The sequence below is a fragment of the Lampetra planeri genome, chromosome 60 (genome assembly GCF_965212315.1).
Source record: "Lampetra planeri chromosome 60, kcLamPlan1.2.h2, whole genome shotgun sequence".
NCBI classification, from domain to species: Eukaryota; Metazoa; Chordata; class Hyperoartia; order Petromyzontiformes; family Petromyzontidae; genus Lampetra; species Lampetra planeri.
Window position 1 is genome coordinate 2,077,362 of NC_136166.1, and position 23,877 is coordinate 2,101,238.

The 23,877-nt window shown below is 47.3% G+C and overlaps 1 protein-coding gene across 2 annotated transcripts in view; it reads left to right on the forward strand.

Moving 5' to 3' along the window:
• LOC144736253 (short transient receptor potential channel 3-like) overlaps nucleotides 1-21,874 on the forward strand; it is a 100,142-nt gene extending 78,268 nt beyond the window's left edge. Inside the window, exons 8-14 of one of the 2 annotated variants that reach the window (XM_078618876.1) lie at nucleotides 5,130-5,394; nucleotides 11,401-11,596; nucleotides 13,117-13,342; nucleotides 16,429-16,441; nucleotides 20,044-20,098; nucleotides 20,659-20,734; nucleotides 21,462-21,874. In XM_078618876.1, coding sequence (XP_078475002.1) covers nucleotides 5,130-5,394; nucleotides 11,401-11,596; nucleotides 13,117-13,342; nucleotides 16,429-16,441; nucleotides 20,044-20,098; nucleotides 20,659-20,734; nucleotides 21,462-21,646 — 1,016 coding nt within the window. In that variant the 3' untranslated portion in view covers nucleotides 21,647-21,874. Of the gene's footprint in view, nucleotides 1-5,129; nucleotides 5,395-11,400; nucleotides 11,597-13,116; nucleotides 13,343-16,428; nucleotides 16,442-20,026; nucleotides 20,099-20,658; nucleotides 20,735-21,461 lie in introns of both variants that reach the window. The other variant, XM_078618875.1, reaches the window with a different exon arrangement.
• Nucleotides 21,875-23,877: the final 2,003 nt, after the last annotated feature.

The window sequence follows — 23,877 nt, forward strand, 5'->3', positions numbered from 1 at the left end:
TCGAGGTGGGTGCGGAGGCACAGGGGGTGCTGTTGGGGCCGTCAAACAGAGCCAGTAAGGGCCTCGACTTAGCGGTTGCTCAAACCGTGGTGAGAGGGGACAGTGAGCCGTTCGTAATGGTCCTGAATACGGGGTCGCGGCCGGCCGTAATTGCGCAGGGAACGGTGCTGGCTCACGCCGCGCCGCTGCCCGTTGAGGAACGGCTCGTGGCTCAAGCAGATTTTACTGTCGAGTCGCATCTTCAAAGTGATGAGGGGACTGAGTGGTTGGACTCGCTGTGTGCGGGTTCTGCTAACTTGTCCGGGGTGCAATTGGGAGCATTGAGGGGTTTGCTCATCGAGTTTGCTGACGTGTTCAGCAAACATAAGTACGATATCGGCTGCACTGACCTGTTGCGCCACCACATAGCTACAGGGGACGCGGCCCCTATTCGTCAGAATCCCTTCCGGCTCAGCCCGGCCGAGAAGGAACATGTGCAATCGGCGGTTAATGATATGTTGGCGGCCGATATCATTTCGCCCTCTTCTAGTCCGTGGGGTGCTCCTATTGTCCTAGTAAAGAAACAGGACGGGTCCTTGCGGTTTTATGTCGATTTCCGCCGCTTAAACAAAATCTCGATGGCGGATGCGTATCTGCTCCCCAGGATGGATGAGTCGCTGGATGCCTTGGCGGGAGCGCAGTTTTTTTCCACACTCGATCTGCTTTCTGGATTTTGGCAATTGCCACTCGATAACGAGTCTAAACCTAAAACTGCTTTCCGGACACCTGGGGGCCTTTTTGAATTCAACCGTTTGCCCATGGGCTTACATTCCGCTCCCGCCACGTTCCAGAGACTCATGGAATTGGTTTTGTCGGGCCTCCAATGGGATACCTGTTTGATTTATCTTGACGATATTATCGTCTTTAGTCGGACTTTCGAGGAGCACCTCCAGCGACTGAGAGCGGTGTTCCTCAGGATGCGTTCCGCTAAGCTTAAATTTAAACCGGCTAAATGTTTTCTGCTTCGGGAATCGGTCAGGTATTTGGGCCATATCGTGAGTCGTTCAGGGATCTCGACGGACCCTGCTAAGACGCATTGCGTCAGCTCATGGCCAACGCCAACCTCGGTCACGGAGGTTCGTAGTTTCATTGGTTTTGCCTCCTATTACCGTCGTTTTGTCAAGCAATTTGCCACCATAGCCAAGCCCCTGCACGCTTTGACGGCTAAGGGTGTGAGGTTTCACTGGGGGGCAGAGGAGGAGGATGCGTTCTGCTCCCTCCGTGACGCTTTGGTGCAGGCTCCCCCCTTGTGTTACCCCGATTTCACACAACCGTTTTTGCTTGACACGGACGCCAGCAATACGGGTATCGGGGGGGTGCTCTCACAGTTGGTCAGGGGGGTTGAACGGGTGGTCGCCTACGGTAGTAGGGTTCTTTCCCCCGCGGAACAACGCTATTGCGTAACTCGTCGTGAATTGTTAGCCATTGTGTTTTTTACACAGCAATTCAGGCCGTATCTTTACGGCCGTCATTTTACGGTCCGGACGGACCATGCGGCTCTACAATACGCTATGCGCGTGGCGCAGCCATCGGGCCAATTGTCCCGATGGTTGGAGGTCCTTCAAGACTACCAATTCACGACGATTTACCGCAAGGGGTTGCGGCACTCAAACGCGGACGCCTTGTCGCGGTTGCCGCCGTGCACGGACTGCACATGTTTGTTGGGATCAGCGCGGTGCAAACCCCCGGTCGCCGGCACCCCGGGAGTTGCGCTCGCCGCCACTGACACCCCAGAGGAGGACGCCCCCACGGGGAGGGATTCGCTGTTGTCGTTGCCCCTCATTGAGTGGGGCCGCCTCCAGATGTCCGACAGCTCCCTACTTACGCTGCGTCGGAAAGTTGGCGCTCCCGAACAAGGGGAGGCGCGGGTCGGTTCCTGGGTGTGCAGACAGGGCCTGTTGATGAGGTGGGACAACATGTCCCGGCGTCACGTGCTCGTTGTGCCTGTTGCTATGCGGGGTAGGGTTGTTCTGGCAGCTCATGAACGGCTCATGCATCTGGGTTTTCACAAAACGCTCGCCCTAATCCAGCGAGACTATTATTGGCCGGGGATGGGTAACGACGTGGCGAATATTCTTAAGGGATGCGTAGGGTGCGCCAAAAGGAAACCGCCACCATTGGCAGCTAATCCACCGCTGCAATCCATTCAGGTTTCGCGTATAAACGAATTGGTAGCGTTGGACATCTTGGGGCCCTTTCCGGTTACACCAAGGGGAAATAGGTTCCTGCTGGTTGGCGTGGAATACTTCACCCGATGGCCTATGGCATGGCCGCTCGCCAACCAGTCGGCTGCGGCGGTGGCGGACGCCTTTGTCCAGGGTTATGTGTTGGACAAGGGCGCCCCCGAACGCTTGCTGACGGATCAAGGGAAGAATTTTTCGAGCGTTTTGTTGCGCGAGGTGTGCGACCTGTTGGGTACAAGGAAAGTGCGTACTTCCCCCTACCACCCGCAGACTGACGGGATGGTTGAGCGTCTGAACAGAACGATTACGTCTATGTTGTGCCAACAGGTCTGCGACGATCAGGTTGATTGGGACTTACAGGTGCCGGGGGTACTCGCGGCCTATCGAATGGCCCCTCATGCGGCGACAGGGTTTTCCCCATTTTTTCTTATGTATGGGCGGGAGGCCGATCCGGCCATGGACGTCCAACTGGGGATTTCCCAGCCACGTGCAAAATCTAAATTGGCAGACCACATCAAATTTAATATCGCCAAATTGACTGAAGCGCGGGAGGGGGCAAGGTTGAATTCGCGGTCGCGGCAAATTGCAAACGAGAAATTGCATGAGCGGAGGGTGCATACGCATGATTGGAAACCAGGCGATAAGGCCTGGCTGCATTGTCCACATGCACCGTTGGCTACGTCCCCCAAGTTGTTGAGACCTTGGAGGGGACCGGTGGAAATTGTGCGGGTTGCACGGCCCCAGAGTATACAGATTAAATGGGGGAAACGCCGTTGGTATGTGCACCCCTCCCGACTGAAGCCCTATGCGGCACCGTGTGACCCCGTTCTGTGCCGTGACGACCGGGCGTGTGATGTGACCGTCGACTCGGGGAGGGAGGTGTCGCAGGCTGATCCTCACGTGTCTCCACCTGACCCACCCCCAGGTGCCTCGGGCTTGACGGCTGCTGACCGTCGAGAGCCTGAACCCCGGGGCACGCACGAGTCCTCGATGCCTGGCCGATGTCTTCCTGAACCGCCGGCACCACCGGACGTTCAACCGCGTCTGGTGCCGTACGACGGACCGGCAAGGCGGACTCGGGCTAGGTCTCAACAATTTTCATGAGGACGGTTTTTTTTTTGTGCTCTACACCGAGCTCGCCCGGTGTTCCCCTCTGCCGGGGTAATGTCCCGTTGTAGGGACGCTCGGAAGAAAAGGGGACACTGCACGAGTCGAAAGAAAAAAAAAAAAATAATTTCCATTTATTTTTTTTGTATACACATTGCTATTGTCACTCGCCGGTTTGTATATATTGTTCTATTGTCGCGGTGGCATTGGTTGAGGGTTGCGGATGGTGGTGTTCGCGTCGTGTTGTGTTGTTAGCTTAGTTGTTGTTCTTGTTGTTGTGTTGTGTTACGGGGCACACAGGGAGGGTTTGTATATTTTTGTAGCAGCCGGGGCGGCTGCGAGCTATGTGGTAGGGGGTGATGTAGTGGTGGTATTGACGTGCGCCGACTGTGACAGTGATGGATCACGGGGCGGCGCGGGGTGCGGGGTTGGGCACGCGTTGTGGGCGTGGTGTGGACGCGCGCGCCGGGAGTGACAGATGACGGGGCGGCGCGGCGTGAGTGGTGAGGCACGATGAGATGTGGGAAAAGAGGATCGTAGCCAGCGCCCGGCGATTGGTCGAATAAGTGGGTGCTCGCAGCGACGTCCGCAGGTGGGGTATAAAGGGGGACGCGCGAGAGCACTCGGGGAGAGTTACCCAGTTGAAGACCCGAAGACGGAGCTGAAGACTTAGTCGCTAAGTGGATGTTGGTCATCCGAGTAGCTCAGTGGCGTTAGTCGCCGAGTAGCTAAGTGGATGTTAGTCATCCGAGTAGCTCAGTGGCGTTAGTCGCCGAGTAGCTAAGTGGATGTTAGTCATCCGGGTAGCTCAGTGGCGTTAGTCGCCGAGTAGCTAAGTGGATGTTGGTCATCCGAGTAGCTCAGTGGGCGTTAGTCGCCGAGTAGCTAAGTGGGTGGTTGTCACCCGAGTACTAAGTGGATGTTGGTCATCCGAGTAGCCCAGTGGCGTTAGTCGCCGAGTAGCTAAGTGGATGTTGGTCATCCGAGTAGCTCAGTGGGCGTTAGTCGCCAAGTAGCTAAGTGGGTGTTTGTCACCCGAGTACTAAGTGGATGTTGGTCATCCGAGTAGCTCAGTGGGCGTTAGTCGCCAAGGAGCTAAGTGGGTGTTTGTCACCCGAGATACAAGTAGGTGTTAGTCACCTGTAACCAAGTTTGATAAAATAAAGAGTGTGTTACCTGTGAAGTCGTCTCCCGCCGAGTTACTACATTACAACTGCATTAACCACACATACTTGTGGTGAACATGCAAAAAAATGCTCTGATAGTATAAGCATCGTCTTTCAAATGGATTGGTCCACACCAGAGGCAGCTTTCTTTAGAGCCTAGTCTCAAATGGTGTTAGACCAGAGGACGCCAAAAGGTGAACAGCACAAAGACAACGTACTATCAGGACATTGAGAACTCGGGGCGAGCAGCTATATAAAGGGACCTCCCTTGCCAATATCAAAGTATAAGAATAGGTTTTACCATTTCTGGCACTAAAACAGGTGTTAAGATGTTAAAACACCGCATTAACCACATATACCTGTGATGGGCATGAAAAAAAATGCTCTAATAGTATATGCATTGTCTTTGAAACTGTCACGGCACGTCATGGCACGGCTCGGCTTTCTGCAGTGGAATAAAAAATCAATGCCGGCACCTGCGGAGCTATGCTGAGGGCTGGTTTGGCATGGCCTACCCCTCGGCGGCGATGGCGGCGGCTCTGGCTCGCTTGCGCGGTGGGGGAAAAAAATGCGGAAGCTACTTGTCCAACAATTTGACAAGTGTGCGCGCGTGCGCGTCTGTCTACCCCACCAGCTCGGAGCCACTGGCTCCCCTCGGACCCTCAGATCATCTCCGAGGGCCTCTACTCCATCGCCATTGTGCTGAGCTTCTCGCGCATCGCCTACATCCTGCCGGCCAACGAGAGCTTTGGGCCCCTTCAGATCTCCCTGGGCCAGACGGTGAAGGACATCTTCAAGTTCATGGTCATCTTCATCATGGTCTTCCTGGCCTTCATGATCGGCATGTTCAACCTATACTCATACTACCGGGGCGCCAAGGTCAACCGCGCCTTTGTCACGTGAGTCTCTTTGAGGATTTGGGGAGGGTTGTGATGGGAGTGAGGTTGTGGTCAGAGTGGGCCTCGATATCAGAATCTTTCTTTTGTATCCTGATGAGAAATCCGATGAGCTTAGAAGCTCTCTTTCACAGGCGTCCAGCAGTTAGCCTCATTTTGACCCACGGGGCACCCCGAAAAGTCAAAACGCCGAGCGGCCAGCAGCGACGGACAGCAGTCACGAAAGGTTTTGTCAATAAAGAGTCGACGTTCCTCAAATTGGACGAGGTTCAAATTGGGAGGTCGAACTGGCGACCTCCAGATTGCAAGTCCGCTGTGCCGACTGTTGCTCCACGGCCACGTCTCACGTATCGTGGTGAGAATTCCTGAATGTTCGTGCGTACATACGTTGAACTTCTTTCGCACCATACGCAGCCAACTGCACTAAATGGATGTGCGGCGGCAGGACAACAAACTAAACACAAACAGCAGTTCTAAAGAAATCTGTTTTAAAGTGAGTATAGTGTAGTGTATAGTACTGTAGTGGATAGTAGTGTATAGTATAGTGTATTGTAGTGTATAGTGTAGTGCAGGGGTCCTCAAACTACGGCCCGCGGGCCACATGCGGCCCACCGAGGGCATTTATCCGGCCCATGGTCACTAATTGGGCTGCGCTGGTGAGCACTCATTGGGCTGCGATCTGTGAACAAAACTGCAGGTGTAATTAACTTTTTAATGGCACCCGCACCAGTGTGAGCCTGGGGTAAAAGCGGAGTTCCCCCAATCAGACTGCATTGATGGGCAGTGCAGTCTGTATGTCTCTGTGTGGGCAAAGTTATTGCTGGTACTGTATATTGTTTTTGTAGCGCTGTATATATATTGGTATTTTACTAATAGCAATTTTGACTCCCTAGGACACAATGATGTCAAGAAAGAGAAAAATTTACTCGGAGTGTAGGATATTCAAAAAACAGTGGACTTATGATTACTTTTTCATGCAGTACAAGGAAAGAGCTGTGTGTCTGATATGCCAGAATATAGTGTCTGTGTTCAAAGAATACAATTTACGTCGACACTATGAAACTCAACATAAAGATAAATATGATTGTTTGGTCGGAGAAGTGAGAAAAGATAAAATATTAAAACTGAAAAATACATTAACAACTCAGCAAAATACTTTTGTGAAGCAGAAGCAGCTAAATATTTCATCACTGCGAGCAAGTTTTCAAGTTGCCAAGCTAATAGTGTGCACTGGCAGACCATTCGTTGAGGGAGAATTTGTTAAAGAATGCCTTCTTTCTGTTGCCAAAGAGATGTGTCCAGAGAAGGCCGATTTATTTAGTACAGTGAGTCTTTCAGGACCTACAATTACACGGAGGATTGAAGAAATGGGAGACAATTTCCATCAGCATTTGCAAAACTCCACAAAAAAACTTTCCTATTTTTCCTTGGCACTCGACGAAAGCAATGATGTTCGTGATTCTGCACAACTTCTAATTTTTATTCGTGGGACGAATGACTATTTCAAAGTCACAGAAGAGCTTGCTGCACTGCAAAGCATCAAAGGAACAACTACAGGAGAGGATATCTATGCAAAGGTTTGCCAAACTGTGAATGGTTTGGAGCTGAACTGGGCTAAACTAGCGAGTGTGACAACTGATGGTGCTCCTAGCATGGTGGGGTCTAAGAAAGGAGTAATTGCTCGCATTAACCAAGAGATGGACAAACATAACCATTCTCGTCCAATAGCCATACACTGCCTCATCCACCAACAAGCGCTGTGTAGTAAATCACTGAAGTGGGACTCTGTTAACTCATTAGAGCTCATGCACTAAACCACAGACAATTTCAGGAATTTCTGTCTGAGCTAAATGTTGACTATGAAGATGTTCTGTACCACACAGACGTCCGTTGGCTGAGTCGAGGGAGAGTTTTGAAACGTTTCTATGACTTACTTCCACAGATTACAGCTTTTCTGTTTTCAAAAAACAAAGAAGTACCAGAGCTCAATGATGCAGAATGGAAATGGCACCTTGCCTTTCTGACAAATGTAACAGAGCTACTCAACAGTTTCAATGTGCAACTTCAAGGAAAGGGGAAGCTCATCTGTGATATGCAATCACATGTCAAAGCATTTGAAGTAAAATTAGGCCTCCTCATCAAACAAGTGAAGGAGGAAAACTTCTGCCATCTCCTCACAACTCAAAATCTGTTAGCGGAAAAACCATTGGTTGCATTCCCAAACAAAACATGTGTGGATTCACTGGAAAAATTGCAAAAGGAGTTCCAATTTAGATTTAAAGAGCTTCATCTCCATGAACAGGACATACAGCTTTTCCGTAACCCATTTTCTATTGACATTGAAAATGTGGATACAATTTACCAAATAGAACTGGCTGAACTGCAGAATTGTGACTCTCTGAAAGACGCATTCAAGTCAAGCAGCCTTCATAATTTCTATGCATTTCTCCCCTCTGAGACATATCCTCATCTCAGGAACCATGCACTCAAAATGGCAACCATCTTTGGCAGCGCTTATGTCTGTGAACAAACTTTTTCCAGAATGAAACATTTGAAATCTCCAACCAGATCTAGACTAACGGATGCACACTTGCATCACTTGTTACGACTAGCAGTGACAAATATGGAACCGGACATTGACCATCTCATTAGCCAAAAGCAGGCCCATAGTTCCCATTGAAATACTGGCAAGTTTGTTGATTTAACTTTACTTGTTCTTCATTTTAAATATTGTATTTGTTCCCGTTTTGTTTCTTCACTTCAAAATAAGATATATGCAGTGTGCATAGGAATTTGTTCATAGTTTTTTTTAACTATAGTCCGGCCCTCCAACGGTCTGAGGGACAGTGAACTGGCCCCCTGTTTAAAAAGTTTGAGGACCCCTGGTGTAGTGTATAGCATAGTGTGTATAGTCTATAGTGCAGTGTATAGTATAGTACGTATGTTGAACTTCTTTCGCACCATACATTGCCAACCGTGCTCATCGGCGGTCCGGGGGAAGGACGACAAATTAACACAGAAAAAGCAGCTCATAAGAAATTAGTTTTCAATTTAGTACACTGGTATATTTTTAGTACACTGGTATATATAGTAAAGTGCATAGTGTAGTGTACAGCGCATTGTCGTAGATAGTGTAGTGTATGATAGTGTAGTGTATAGTGTAGTATGTATGTATGTTCAACTTATTTCGCACCGTATGTTGCCAACCGCGTAAATCTGAGTTGCGGGGGAAGGACAACAAACTAAACACAAAAAGCAGCTCTACAGAAATGAGTTTTCAAACTACATGATTTTAAAGTGCATAGCTCCAGCGGCTTCCTAATATTGGAAGGAAGAGCATTCCAGGCGGCCGCAGAAGCACATCCGAAAGCCAAAACACGCCGCTGCTGCGAGGATGACCACAGGAGTTCGCGTGATGAACCATCATTGGGCTAATCGAGAGACAAGCATCAGCGTGGCCTCTCCGTGATTATGAAATGCTCGTCCCGTGGGCGTCTGTGTCTGTGCGTGCGCGTGAGATTTAAGGTGGGGAGCGGCAGTGTAGTGGTTAACGCTACGCTGCGCAATGAATCCGGCACCCCGAGTTCGATTCCCGCTCACGGCCAACACCAGTGACGATTATGTCAACTGGTCCTGGGCCTCCTGTAGGTCGACTTAGCCTCAAATGAGTAACTGGTGGGGTGTGTAAATATCGCCACTGGGGAGATAAAGGCGGCCGGGCGTGGTCCTGGCCAACCACCCTCTCCTGTTCCGTTCCGGCCCTCATAAGTGCTGCTCGCTAACAGCACTTGCCCCTACAGTCTGTTGAAACTATATGGGTGATCTTTGCCTTGCCTTTGTGAGATTTAAGATGTGGATGTGTGAACAAAAAAACTAATTTCTGCAATGAGTGCGGTTCCCTCCGAGGGCACATTCATTATTTGCAACTCAGGGCCTACGGCAATGACTGCACTAAACTTCCACAGTAACTGGATGGCATTGCGACCAATTTGTTTTGCTTGCAGGAAGCTTTGATAAAGTCTGCCATCAAGTCCTAGGAGGGTTTCGGCAATTTTGTATTTCTCAGTACCGCTTTGTAATTTCCTCACAATGTTTTTGCATGGTTAAAAAAAATCTGACATTAAGCTCCGTCTGTGACCCATTTTCTCGCCAAAATGGTGGCACAAACGATCTCAAAGTGGCCACATTACAATTCCCCCAATGCATCATATCGTGGAGAGTTCTCAAAAGTATAAACGGTTAAATAAGGTTTTTTCTATGGATTACGTAATAAATCAAATTTTGCAAAATTGGTCGACATATTTTCATTGCATAATTAAAATTAACTTTCTTTTAATATGAATATTAATCCACCAATGGGTGGAGGCTACTCCAAGCCATGTCTTTCATGGCTTTTTTTGGGGCCATGCTTCACCACGCTGGTCATTGCGGCTCAGCGAAGGTTGTTGAACTCGGATTACCGGATTCGTAGCGCGCCACAGCAACCGCTGTACCACAATTTAAAAATAGGTAACTTTATTCAACCTTTAAAGTCTTAATCACATTTTTAATAATCCATTTGTGTTTCCCCAACGGCCACATTTATTGTGTTGTTGTCCTTCCCCGCAACTCCCATTAGCACGGTTGGCTAAGTACAGTGCGAACGAAGTTCAACATACATACTGCCCATAGACTAACACTACTCGTAGACTCACACTACCCATAGTCTCAACACTGCACATAGACTCAACACTACCCATCGACTAACGATACCCATAGACTCAACACTACCCATAGGCTCAACACTGCCCATAGACTCAACACTACCCATAGACTCAATACTACCCATAGACTAACACTGCACCTCCGATGAGCGGGGTTGGCTACGTACGGTGTGAAGGAAGTTCAACGTATATATACACACAAATTACCCGCAATACAGCCCACCTCATCCAAATATCAGAAGCGAAGGAGAGTTGAGCCTGGCGGGTGCTTGGATGGACAACCACGATGCATTATAGGCTGCTGGGCTCTGTGGAAGGCAATGCAATTGACCAGACCTCAGGCCGGTTAAATCAAGGCCCTCTAGGCTGGTTTATTGGTTAAATGTATGTATGTAATCTTGAACTTCGTTTGCACCGTACATAGCCAACCGTGCTGTGAGGAGAACCGTGCTAAATCAAGGACATTTAACCGAGGCATATTTATGTTGATAAACTGACAACCATGTACTTATATACTTTATTTGATTTTATCTCGTGACTTGCTTATCTTTCCTATACTTTGTACCCCTATGGTGTTTTTATATTGTTTGTTGTAACTTACTGACCCGCCCCTTACTGGACATCGGTAGAAAAGAGCTTTGTATTTCAACGGATTCTTCCAGGCGAAATAAAAAAAAAATCTGAATGATTCTGAAGACCACGTGACCACCATGCATCAGCACCACGTGACCACGGCTGTGGGTCTACGTAGTGACCATCAGTGGGCATTGCAATGAAACCCATGGTTTATTATTTTCTCATTATTACACCCGCGCCACTGGTATACAGAAGGTCGTGGGTTCGATCCTGACCCTAACACCTGCTGTATATTTGGAGTTTGCGGTGTCTTCCTCTCCCCCTTGGTCGCGTGGATTTTTTTCTCCGGGTACTCTGGTTTTTCCCTCCACATTTAGAATCAACATCATGCGTTTAAGAGTATTTGGCCGTTATAAATGTCCACGTTTTAAGCCGCTTCTCTTAGCCATAATTTGTGACGGCCAGGTCGCTTATGAAAAAGAACTGTATATAGCTCAGCGGGCCATGCGTGTGGTAGTTTTATTTTATCTATGCACCCCATGTGGGTAAGTGGCAGGAGGTCTCTCGTCCAGCCGTGTATTGACCGTATCGTATCAGACTCCGTGCCCCATGCTGCTGCAATTCCCTTGGCCCCCCGGGAAATGTTGACGTTTATCCCCCCCCCCCGCTTTTACCCCCCCCCATCCCCCCCCCCCCCCACCGATCATTTGCGCCGCACCAACGCGCGTAGAGTTGAGGAAAGCTTCAAGACCCTCTTCTGGTCGATCTTCGGCCTCTCCGAGGTGGCTTCGGTCGTCATCAACTACAACCACAAGTTCATCGAGAACATCGGCTACATCCTCTACGGGGTCTACAACGTCACCATGGTGGTGGTTCTGCTCAACATGCTCATCGCCATGATCAACAGCTCCTACCAGGAGATCGAGGTGAGGAATGTGGGGGGCGGAGAATGTTGCCTTCCATAATAGAGGTTTTTTTAGTTAGATCGCGTAAATATATAAATGTGTCGTTAAAACCCGCCACCACCCGACAAAGCCAACTAGTAAGGGTTGTCACGTAAACAGAACATGCCAATTCGTCACTAGTACAGCACACCGGTGTGTTGGAGAGCCAAGCCACAACATTTACAACCTTACTAGTTAGCTGTGTCGGGTGTTGGTGGGTTGTAACGACACATTTATATATTTACGCGATCTAACCCAAAAAAAACTTAACTATTATGGATGATATTGGTTGCGAAAGCCTACGTGTTAAATGTTGCCTTCACGTCAACAAAATATATATAGAGAGAGCTTGCAGTTGTTAAATTAAGATGTACAGTCGATCACCGATTATCCGGTGGAGCGATTATCCGGCTTCCAACTTTATCCGGCGGTCCCGGGCCGATCCAGTGAAACCGACAACAAACCGCTCCAAAGGCTGTAACCGAGTCTGACAATCGGCACCGTGTGTGTGACAAAAAAAAAGGAGCTGCGCTTGATTTCAGCGTCAAATAGTATATACGGTACATTATACACTACATACACCTTGAACAATGACAATACTGCACGTGTCTACATCTTTCATGACTTATAACGACGGTGATAAAAACAATACAGACGGTGAGATCTGGCAAAAAAAGTGCGTTGTGTTATTCGGCGTTCGCCGGAGCACCGCTCTCAAGGCTGCATCAGTCCGGCGATCGTCAAACTCGAGTGGTTGTGTTGAAACAAGAGCTTAGCGGCGCTACGTACATCACACCCCATGATGCGGAGTCTTCGAGATCGGAGTGGTAAGTACGGTACAGTAAATACAGTCACTTTTCACAATAGGATATTTATTTTTGTCTGTTAATTTATTGCCATTTTAATATCGTAAAAAAATTGAAAACACAAAAAACACATACACACAACACCTAAAACATAACGCCTTTCAAGAACGTGCAGAAAGCCACCGGATAATCGATGATCTCCTGTAATAACATAATCGTCAGCCAGAGGGCAATGCAGCAAGAGCCCATTGTTGCACTGCACGGTAATCATTCCGGTTTACGTCGCGGATGCCTTCTTGAACGGTGCGACGAATGTATGTCTGTACGGATGTTGAACTTCTTTCGCACCGTACTTAGACAACCATGCTATTTGGAGGTAAGGCCCACTGAGATACGTAGATATTTTTCAGAAGCGGCCTGGCTATCACAGAGAGACTCATTGACTCGCCTCAAATGAGTACCTGGTGCGGAGTGTAAACACATCGCCACTGGGGAGACAAAGGCGGCCGGGCTTGGTGCTGGCCAACCCACCCTCTCGTGTGCCACAATGCCGGCCTTCATAGGTGCTGCGACTCGCTACCAGTACTTGCCCCAACAGTCTGTCACAGGCTGCGCCGGGGATATTTGTCTGTGTGCGTCTAAAAAAATATGTATTTGACAGTCGTTCTCATGCCGAAAAAAATACTTCACCGGCAGGACGATTCGGACGTGGAGTGGAAGTTCGCTCGCGCCAAGCTCTGGATCTCATACTTCGAGCAGGGCCGCACGTTGCCCGTGCCCTTCAACCTCGTGCCCAGCCCCAAGTCGGCCGTGCAGCTGCTGTTGGCAGCGGTGCGCGCCCTCGGCCGCCTGTGCCGCTGGCGCGAGCACAAGGGCAAGCTGGACGTGGAGATGGACATGCTGGACGCCAAGGCCAAGGTGCGTTCGCTCGCGCCGCGCGCACATCTCGTGTGCGCACGCGGCTCTTCCCGGGCTGTGGATCGTGGACACGTGCCGGTGGCCGTGAGGCCATGAGGAGTGCTCAGCGGAACTGGAGCAGATACATCGGTTTTGTTTTGTACGCGTGCACGTTGAAATCCTTTCCAACGGTGCTTATTGGTAGTGCAGGGGGAAGGACAACATACGAAACAAAACTGTTCTAAAGAAATTAATTTGTCAATCTCGATTATTTAAAAGTGCATAGCTCCCAGTGGCTTCCTAATGTCAGAAGGAAGAGCGTTCCAGACGGCCGCAGAAGCGTATCTGAAAGCGCAGCGATTCGGTTACTGTCTTTGTTCAACCGCCGGCCAAAAGCCCCCACTGCGAGGATGACTGGAGCCCGCGTGATGGTAATTTATGTTCCTTGACGAGATCAGCAAATATATTGCTGCTCGTTTGTGGCAAGCACTTTGTGTGTGATGATTGCGACCTTACAATGTGTTTGTTCGGCAACCGGAAGCCAATGCAGCTCGACAAGCACTGGACGGACACGGTCGTATCTTGCAGTATCCGTCACGACAAGTGGCAAAGATTGTTCTACACGCTGCAGCTTGCTAAGGTTTTTTCCAGCTGTCCCGTAGAGTAGTGAATTGCAATATGTGGGGTGGCAGGGGAGAGCTTTCCAAATGCTCTTTAATCATTTATGACGTGAGGATGTTTTGAGGGTTGCCAAGGTTGCGCGTGTCCAGAGAGATCGGGAAACTGCTGCAAAATTGGCATGCAATCGCTCAAAATGAAGTCCTTAATTTCAGCTGGAAAAGGTCCGGAAGACTGTGCCGGGAATTATTTTGGCACGCCGCATCCACCTGGCGGGCCTATAGAAATGAAGATTACAGCAATGCAGGGTACAAATAACAAAGGATTATATTTTGGATAGGCATAACCTGTGCTCAGCGGTAGTGCCCTTTGGTAATAATCCCTCACTGCAAGTGAGCAAGCCTCGGAGCGTTTCAGAATATATTGAGAGAGGAAAAATGTTTAATCCTTGGAGCGTTACAGAAAATGTTCAGAGACAAATTAATCCCTGGTGACAGGGAAATATTGAGGGCTGGAATAATGTAGGAGCTTTCGGGGCTGTAGGCCATGGTCATGGATTCTGAGGGAGCTACCAAATGTATACAGAAATATTAAAACATTAATAATGATTGAAATGTAATACTGGAGCACAGAGTGGTCTCCAGTTTACGATGGTCCGATTTGCGACAATCCACATACAGTATTACGTTTATACTACTAAACTAAACTATCCGACACGATTCCCAAACGTATATTTGAACGGAGCCATTCTGCATTCCGGTTTTCCGACATCACCCAGCGTTTTCGAGCATTTAGTTATTCTCGAGTTGTTTTGTGTGGACGACTTTTACCTCTTCATAAACCCCGCTAAATAAAAACGGCTGATAAATACGAAAAAGAAGAGAAAAAAGACACACCGGCAAGTGACGTCTCTCCTGTTTCGACCGTCTATGGCAATGTCGTTATTCTTCACCTGGGGTGCACGCACCCCCTGGGAGTGCGAGATGCCCTTTCTGGGGGTGCGAGACACAGCCAAATTTCTTCCCGAAGGTAAATCATCGAAAACACAAATTAAGCACGGGCACGTAAGTACAACTGCTTTGTTTCATCAAACCCTGTGTATTTCTTAATATTATACTTTTTTTACTTTTGAGAACCAAAGGGGTGCAATGCTAAGAACCGCTGGTCTATCGGAAAACAGGGGTCCTGATTTACGACAGCGAAGGGGTTTCCAGGATCGCATTGCGACGTCGTAAACAGCGGGGACCACTTGCTCTACGATAAATCCGCCCGCTAATTCGGCAATTGGAGCCGCAGCATTTTTAATAGCATCAGTGGTGCCCTGAATCTCCCACCCTCACAACACCGCTGTGAACCCAAGTTAATAGTTATTTAGAACTGTGTGGATGTTATTTTGTGCAGATGTGCACGCATGTTTGTTTGGCTACAGCTGTGTATCGTGTGTGCATGATTTGTCGTGCACAGGTGTGTGAGTGTGTGTATATGTGCATAGAGTTGGCCTTAAGAGATGATCGCTCACAACACATGAACTTATTTCTTTCGAACTGCATTTTGTGTTTAGTTTGTTGTCTTTCGCCCGCACCACAGATTAGCATGGTTGGATACGTACGGTGTGAAAAAAGTTCAAAATACTTCAGAATCAGAATATTTATTGATATTGGAAAAATCCGACGAGTTATAAAGCTTTTTTCCCCACAGATGTCCAGTAGGGGCGGATCAGAACATTACAACAACAAATACAATACAAAAACACGATAGGAGTGCAAAGTATAGGAAAGATAAACAAATCACTTCAGATATATATATGTAAATACAACTATCTTGTTTTATCTTAAAAGGTAAAGCCCACTGAGATATTGGCTTATTTTTTCAGAAACCACCTGGCCATCACAAACGATAACTCAACAAAGTGGCCCATCACGTGGACATTTATAGCAGCAAAATAATCTGAGCAACATGAACAGATGTTTTTTTCTCCAAATACACTTACTCAACGCGTGTGAGTAAATGTACTCGAAGTGTACGTGACCAAATTCTGATCCGAATGAGAGTTATTATCTCTCGATTTGAAGCTTTCGTGACTGCAATGATTCATATTCTTAGGTTTACTTGATACAGCTGTCGTGGCTGTGACGGTTCCACCTTAAGACGGAAGCTTGTGTTGCCTCAGAAACGTCGTGATTTTAATTTTATTTTACTTTTATTAATTTTAATTTTTTACCTATGTGACTTTACCGAAAAAACCTAACAATATTATTATGTCTCGCTCTCTCTCGAACTGCTCAATTACCGGTGGTTTCACTCGACAAGGGGTATAAAGGGTGAACCTGTGGCCTGGGACGCGGTTCCATTCCAAACCGGCCTACGGCCTCATGAAGCCTAACACTGCAGAACAGCCCGCATACAGTGAGGGAAAAAATAATTTGATCCCCTGCTGATTTTGTACGTTTGCCCACTAACAAAGAAATGATCAGTCTATAATTGTAATGGTAGGTTTATTTGAACAGTGAGAGATATAATAACAACAACAAAATCCAGAAAAACGCATGTCAAAAATGTTATAAATTGATTTGCATTTTAATGAGGGAAATAAGTATTTGACCCCCTCTCAATCAGAAAGATTTCTGGCTCCCAGGTGTCTTTTATACAGGTAACGAGCTGAGATTAGGAACACACTATTAAAGGGAGTGCTCCTAATCTCAGCTTGTTACCTGTATAAAAGACACCTGTTCACATAAGCAATCAATCAATCAGATTCCAAACTTTCCACCATGGCCAAGACCAAAGAACTCTCCAAGGATGTCAGGGACAAGATTGTAGACCTACACAAGGCTGGAATGGGCTACAAGACCATTGCCAAGCAGCTTGGTGAGAAGGTGACAACAGTTGGTGCGATTATTCGCAAATGGAAGAAACACAAAATAACTGTCAATCTCCCTCGGCCTGGGGATCCATGCAATGATCATGAGAACGGTGAGGAATCAGCCCAGAACTACACGGGAGGATCTTGTCAATTATCTCAAGGCAGCTGGGACCATAGTCACCAAGAAAACAGTTGGCAACACACTACGCCGTGAAGGACTGAAATCTTGCAGCGCCCACAAGATCCCCCTGCTCAAGAAAGCACATATACATGCCCGTCTGAAGTTTGCCAATGAACATCTGAATGATTCAGAGGACAACTGGGTGAAAGTGTTGTGGTCAGATGAGACCAAAATGGAGCTCTTTGGCATCAACTCAACTCGCCGTGTTTGGAGGAGGAGGAATGCTGCCTATGACCCCAAGAACACCATCCCCACCGTCAAACATGGAGGTGGAAACATTATGCTTTGGGGGTGTTTTTCTGCTAAGGGGACAGGACATCTTCACAGCATCAAAGGGACGATGGACGGGGCCATGTACCGTCAACTCTTGGGTGAGAACCTCCTTCCCTCTGCCAGGGCATTGAAAATGGGTCGTGGATGGGTATTCCAGCATGACAATGACCCAAAACATACGGCCAAGGCAACAAAGGAGTGGCTCAAGAAGAAGCAAATTAAGGTCCTGGAGTGGCCTAGCCAGTCTCCAGACCTTAATCCCATAGAAAATCTGTGGAGGGAGCTGAAGGTTCGAGTTGCCAAACGTCAGCCTCGAAACCTTAATGACTTGGAGAAGATCTGCAAAGAGGAGTGGGACAAAATCCCTCCTGAGATGTGTGCAAACCTGGTGGCCAACTACAAGAAACGTCTGACCTCTGTGATTGCCAACAAGGGTTTTGCCACCAAGTACTAAGTCATGTTTTGCAGAGGGGTTAAATACTTATTTCCCTCATTAAAATGCAAATCAATTTATAACATTTTTGACATGCGTTTTTCTGGATTTTTTTTGTTGTTATTCTGTCTGTCACTGTTCAAATAAACCTACCATTAAAATTATAGACTGATCATTTTTTTGTCAGTGGGCAAACGTACAAAATCATCAGGGGATCAAATACTTTTCCCTCACTGTATGTATGTATGTACAGGCACTCTTCTACTTACAAACAAGTTCGGTTCCAAAGGTCTGTTCGTAAGTCGATTTGTTCGTAAGTCCAACTTTACTCCTGTCGATTCCTAACGTGTTGTACGGCATGTGCACTAAACACGGGGAATGGCTTTAAAAGTTGTATAATCTCCTGTAGATGCCGTTGGTTCTTCAGGTTCTGCAGATGTACATGCAACCATTGCCACCTATTGCGCGGCGGTTGAACTTACGATTCTCGGTCCGAACAGCTGCAACTGGACATACGGAGCAGGTTTGTTCGTATCTCTGAAAGTTCGTAAGTCTAACGTTCGTAAGTAGAGAAGTCCCTATACTAATAGGGTTTTTCCCCTTTTTTTGGCAACAAAACTGACACCTTTTGCAAGGAATCATGTTTACATTAACCACAATACTTGCAGTCAAATGCAAACAAAAAACAATACTCTGGTAATTTATGCATTGTCTTTGAAACTGATTGGTCCACACCAGAGACAGCTTTCTTTGAAGCCTCGTCTCATATGGTGTTCGACCAGATGACGCCAAAAGGCGCACAGTTCAAGACAACGCACTACCAGAGTAATATGTTGAACGTATTTCACACCGTACACAGCCGACCGTGTAAATCGGAGGTGTGGGTGAAGGACAACAACACACAAAAACACATTTATAAAGAAATTCGTTTTCAATCTTCATTTAAAAGTGCATAGCTCCAGTTGCTTGATTTAAAGCTTTCTTGACTGCAGGAACTACTCTTTGGTTCTTTCGGTAAGGTCACATAGAAAGAAAATAAATTTAATAATAGAATACGACGTTTCGATTGCAAAACAAGCAGTCGTCATCAGGTAGAACTAAATTTGAGAAAGAGACAAAAAGCAGACACGGAGACACACAGACACGGAGACACAGACACGGAGACACACTGACAGACACACAAGCAGAGAGAGACAACACAGATACACACAGAGAGAGACACACAACATGGACACAGAGAGACCCAATGCCTCTGTGTCGTGGCCTTAAATAGAGAGAGAGGGTGGGGGGCAGAGAGAGGTGGGTCGGCTGGAGCAGAGAAATTACCATGTCAATGAGAGAGTTGTGTGGAAATCCACCCCTATTTAAGGCCACGACTAAGAGGCATTGGGTCTCTGTGTGTCTATGTTGTGTGTCTCTCTCTGTGTGTCTCTGTGTTGTCTCTTTCTGCTTGTGTGTCTCCGTGTCTGTGTTTTGTCTCTCTCTCAAATTTAGTTTTACCTGATTACGACTGCTTGTGTTGCAATCAAAACGTTGCATTCTATTATTTAATTTATTTTCTTCTACGTGACTTTACCGAAATAACCAAAGAGTAACTCCAGTTGCTTCTCCTAATAAATAGAACTCATCTGTGACTGCGAGCATCTTAGCCACAAAAATCGGGTACCAGAGGGAAATATGTTTGACCTTGCAACACCCTTGAAGTGAGAAAAGTGAGTGGGGTGTGCTACGAACTCGGCGACCCGGGTTCGATTCTCGCGCACGTCCAACACCAGTGACGATTATCTGAACCGGTCCTCCCCTAGCTCGACTCAGCCTCAAAATGAGTATCTGGTGTGGTGTGTAAACATCGCCACTAGGGAGACAAAGGCGGCCGGGCGTGGTGCTGGCCACCCACGCTCCCCGTGTACCGTTCCAGCCTTCATAGGTGCTCGCTAACAGCACTTGCCCCAACAGTCTGCTAAAGGCTGCACGGGGGATCTGTGTCTTTGGTTGCCCGCCAAAGGTGTCTGAAAGTCCGACTTGGCCCTAAGCAAGGAAAGAAATTCCCAACAATGGTCTACGGCCATACAGTTATAATCTTCACATACATACAGAGGATGCATCATTCCGTTGTTTTGAGTTCATCTCTCATCATTTTATTTAATGAGTGATCTAACTTCCTCTGTTGTATTCCGCCATTGCAAACCCGTCTTTTGAGCCGGACACCCTGTGTTTTAAAGGGCTCCATAGCTCGTCGTTGGGTTTGTCCAGCTTCAATCAAATTGTCTACGGCTACTGTCGACAGGTTGTGCGTCAATGGTTGTCCTATCATGAGTGTGTGCGAAATGTCATTCCTCAGGACCTGTATAGCCTGAGGAGCAACATGAACCGAAGCATGAACAGCATAGGTCAGCATCCCACCCGCTACCAGGTAAACACACACTTGCTCCACACGAAACGCTACGGTGGCGAGATGTTAATTCCCTCGCCTGGTATGCAGGAGGTCGTGGGTTCTATTCCGACCCTGACGCCTGTGTATTTGGAGTTTGCATGTTCTCCCCGTGGTTGCGTGGATTTTCCTCCGGGTTCTCCGGTTTTTCCTTTCAAATTTAGAATCAACATCACGCGTTTAGAGTATTTGGCTGCTATCAATTTCCACATGATAAACCACTTCGTTGAGCTATCATTTGTGATGGCTGGATCGCTCCTGCAAAAGAGCTACATAGCTCGGTGGGGCTTTACGTGGTAAACCATGATGCCATGGTTTGGTACGGATGGTGTTTGTTGTTGTAACGTTCTTATCCACCCCTACTGGACATCTGTGAAAAATAGCTTTATAGTTAATCGGATTCCTCTAGTATAAATACATCTTCTGATTCTGATATGCTCATAAATTATCTCAGCACGACAGCACAATTACAATGGCATTGCAGTATCAGGCAATGCGCAATGCTTGCTCGCGGTCACCCTTTCTCTCACGCTGTTCCGCAGCAAATCATGAAACGGCTCATCAAGAGGTATGTCTTGAAAGCCCAGTTCGACAAGGAGAACGACGAGGTCAACGAAGGTAACGGCCACATTCCATTAAAAACACTTTTTTTTAGTTACTGATGTTGCTGATGGTGGTGACGATTATTGCTCACAATGACGACGACGATGATGACGTTTTTAATGAACGTAAATTTAAATAGTATGAACCAACTGTGGCGCTTTCGAACCGAGGATGAAAGCACTGATTAGCAATCTCCGTCTGGTCTGTCCATCCAAAATGCGGGTGGGGGGCACAATAAGTTCTGTAAATGTAAACCAATGGGGAGTTCAACTTGAGTGTAAAGTTGTGTTGCTATCAGGGATTTTCCCCATTGATTAAAGAGGGTTTCCCAACACTTGAGAGACGTAAAATTTGCGCCAAAAAGGATTCGCCCTGGCATTGCGTGTGAGGTCATTGTGCGACACATCACACATGGGGAGCGGTAGTGAAGTGATTAGCGCGATTCGCTACAAACTCGGCGACCCGAGTTCGATTCCTGCTCACGGCCAACATCTGTGACGATTATCTGAACCGTTCCTGGGCCTCCCCTAGGTCGACTCAGCCTCAAATTAGTACCTGGAGCAATGTGTAAAACATCGCCACTGGGGAGACAAAGGCGACCGGGCGTGATGCTTACCACCCACTTGCCCCCTCATGTGCATTGCTGGCCTTTATAGGTGCTACTCGCTAACAGCACTTGCACCAATCGTATGTTCAGGCCACACAGGAAATCTTTATGTATGTGCCCGCGTGTCACTTGCAGGAGAGCTCAAGGACATCAAGCAGGACATCTCTAGCCTGCGCTATGAGCTCCTGGAGGAAAAGTCCCAGAATGCCGAGGACCTCGCCGCCATTATCCAGCAGCTCAGTGAAAAGTTCAACCTGGAGATCCCACAGCCGTCCGACAACGACGAGATGGACTTGGAGGAGAAAGACGTCAGGTTATAGCCCTTGGAGCTGTGGGTTCGTGGGGGAGGAGGTGGCGAAAGTCTCCCACTTAGGGCGGTGTGCGTGTGATTGACGTACAACGACAGAGGACGCGGGTGGGGGGGGTCAGCGGCGACCTTATCGTTGGTTTCTTTGCCGAGTAACAAGAGGACGAGTTGCTTGTGTGAAGCGGGCCACACTGAGCAGTCGTAAGGAGCCTAAAAGTAAAACGGGACGAGGACAACGCTGCTTGCACGTGCAAAACGTTTGCGTTTTCCATTCGAAAACGATGCCCCTCCCGCCCCCCCCTCCCCCCCATCGTGTTCCCCGGTGTAAACGAAACAAAGAGAACATATACGTCGTAGCCTGATTACCACATCCGGTTGGCCATTTTTCTGCGTGGAATTACCAAAGCAGGCCGTCTGCTGTAATGTGGACGTTAAACAACAACAAAAAGACAGGGGTGATCGTTCATAAGGACGGGCTATTTGTGTGCTCATGCATTAAGCCCAAATCCCAAATGTGAAAGTTATAAGAAATTAAATTATATACAGTCGTCCCTCAGTTAACAGTGACGTTAACACTTTCATGTAACGGTAACGTGTTTATGTTGTGCACGCCAATTTTTGCCAATTCCAGCGCTCCTAAGTTAGGGCTGAGCCATGCCCTCAGCCAATTAGCAACTCTCATTTGCAAATGTTTAGACCTCGAATGGCTTTATGCTTAACATGTTTTCTGTTTTAACAGTGGAAACACTATTTTGGCAGTGGAAACACTTATAATTGAATTCGATTAACAGTCATTTCGGTGAACAGTAGTTTCTGTGGAACGGATTAAAAACGTTAACCAAGGGACTACTGTGTATATATATTTCTGCAGCATTATTAAAATTGCTAAGTTCCCTCTTGCAATGAGCTCTCACCAGATGAAAGTACCAATTGGTTCCATTTAACATTGGAGCCGTTTCTTTGTCCCATATTTAAGATGCCTTTTGTGCCAGCAGACCTGCATTGGCTTCATGCGTCCCGACTCCCACAGTGCCCCACTCCTGAATATAGCAGTCGTGCTAGCGTGAGATATTATTTTGACCACGTTGAATTTGGACCCAGATTAGTATACGGTAGATTATTTGAAACCCGATGGGTACACGTGCAATTTCATACCGACCTCCCAGTGCACCTCTCGTTTTGATCTGGCTGTCCCATATCTTATTACAGACCAATTCAGACCTTATTGGTCACCCCGTGCCCTTATGATTGTCGACGTTCATCCTACAAAGTCCCACCACAAGGGAGAAACACAAATAAATAGACAAAAACATACTTTCATTCAATTTTCTTGTACAAGAATACGGGTAAACCGTATGGGTTGACATGTATGCTGTACTGTCATGCTGGCTTCCATAATGCACTTGCGCGCTGTTATCTTGGACAAATTTAAAAGCAGTGTGAGTCACGTGAATGCCACTTTCAATTCCTCCCCCCCCTGTGAATGAAGCTTATAAAACTCAAAACAGACAGCCTGGCGCATACATCCTGTGTGCTCCTATTAAAATAAGAGCTTCTGGTTTCCGAGGTTGTATTTGTAACCATGGTGGAGACCCCCTCTCTCCATTTAGAAATGACGGGCCAACTCATTTTCACAATTGATTCTAAGACTAGTGGCTCTGAGTACGAGTTGTTAATATGCCCACTCTCGACAACCTTAGCAGAGTAGGGATGGGTTTTGGATATAAAAATTCAATATTTTCTGATCATTTCCATTTTGTAATAGTGGAAACCGTGCTTGAGCGAAACGAAAGCGGCATCACGTGGCATTGATGCCACTTTTAGCGGGGACAAAGGGGAAGTGACATACTGTTATGACGTCATTTCCTGTGGCATCATACTTTCAGATGAATCCGAAAGAAAAATGGACCATCCTAAATTTTGCATCTCGGCCTGATTTTCAGATTGGCATTTTGAGGATTAAACTAAATTGGAAGCATATCCCTACTTCTTAGTTACTTCTGCAGGGAATTACCAAAGTGCACGGTCTGCTGAAAGGTGGACATTAAAGACCCGAAAAAACATCGTCTGCAAGAGTGTGTGCCAGCGTTGGATAACTTAAACGGCAGAGAATCCAAACAAATTCTAAAATTCCCAAACAACTGATGTCGTACGAAAAAAACTATACATTTAATGTGCCTATGTAAATATGAAAATTAGACATCTTTTGCAAAATATATATTGTGAATCTCTTTGGTCAGTCAT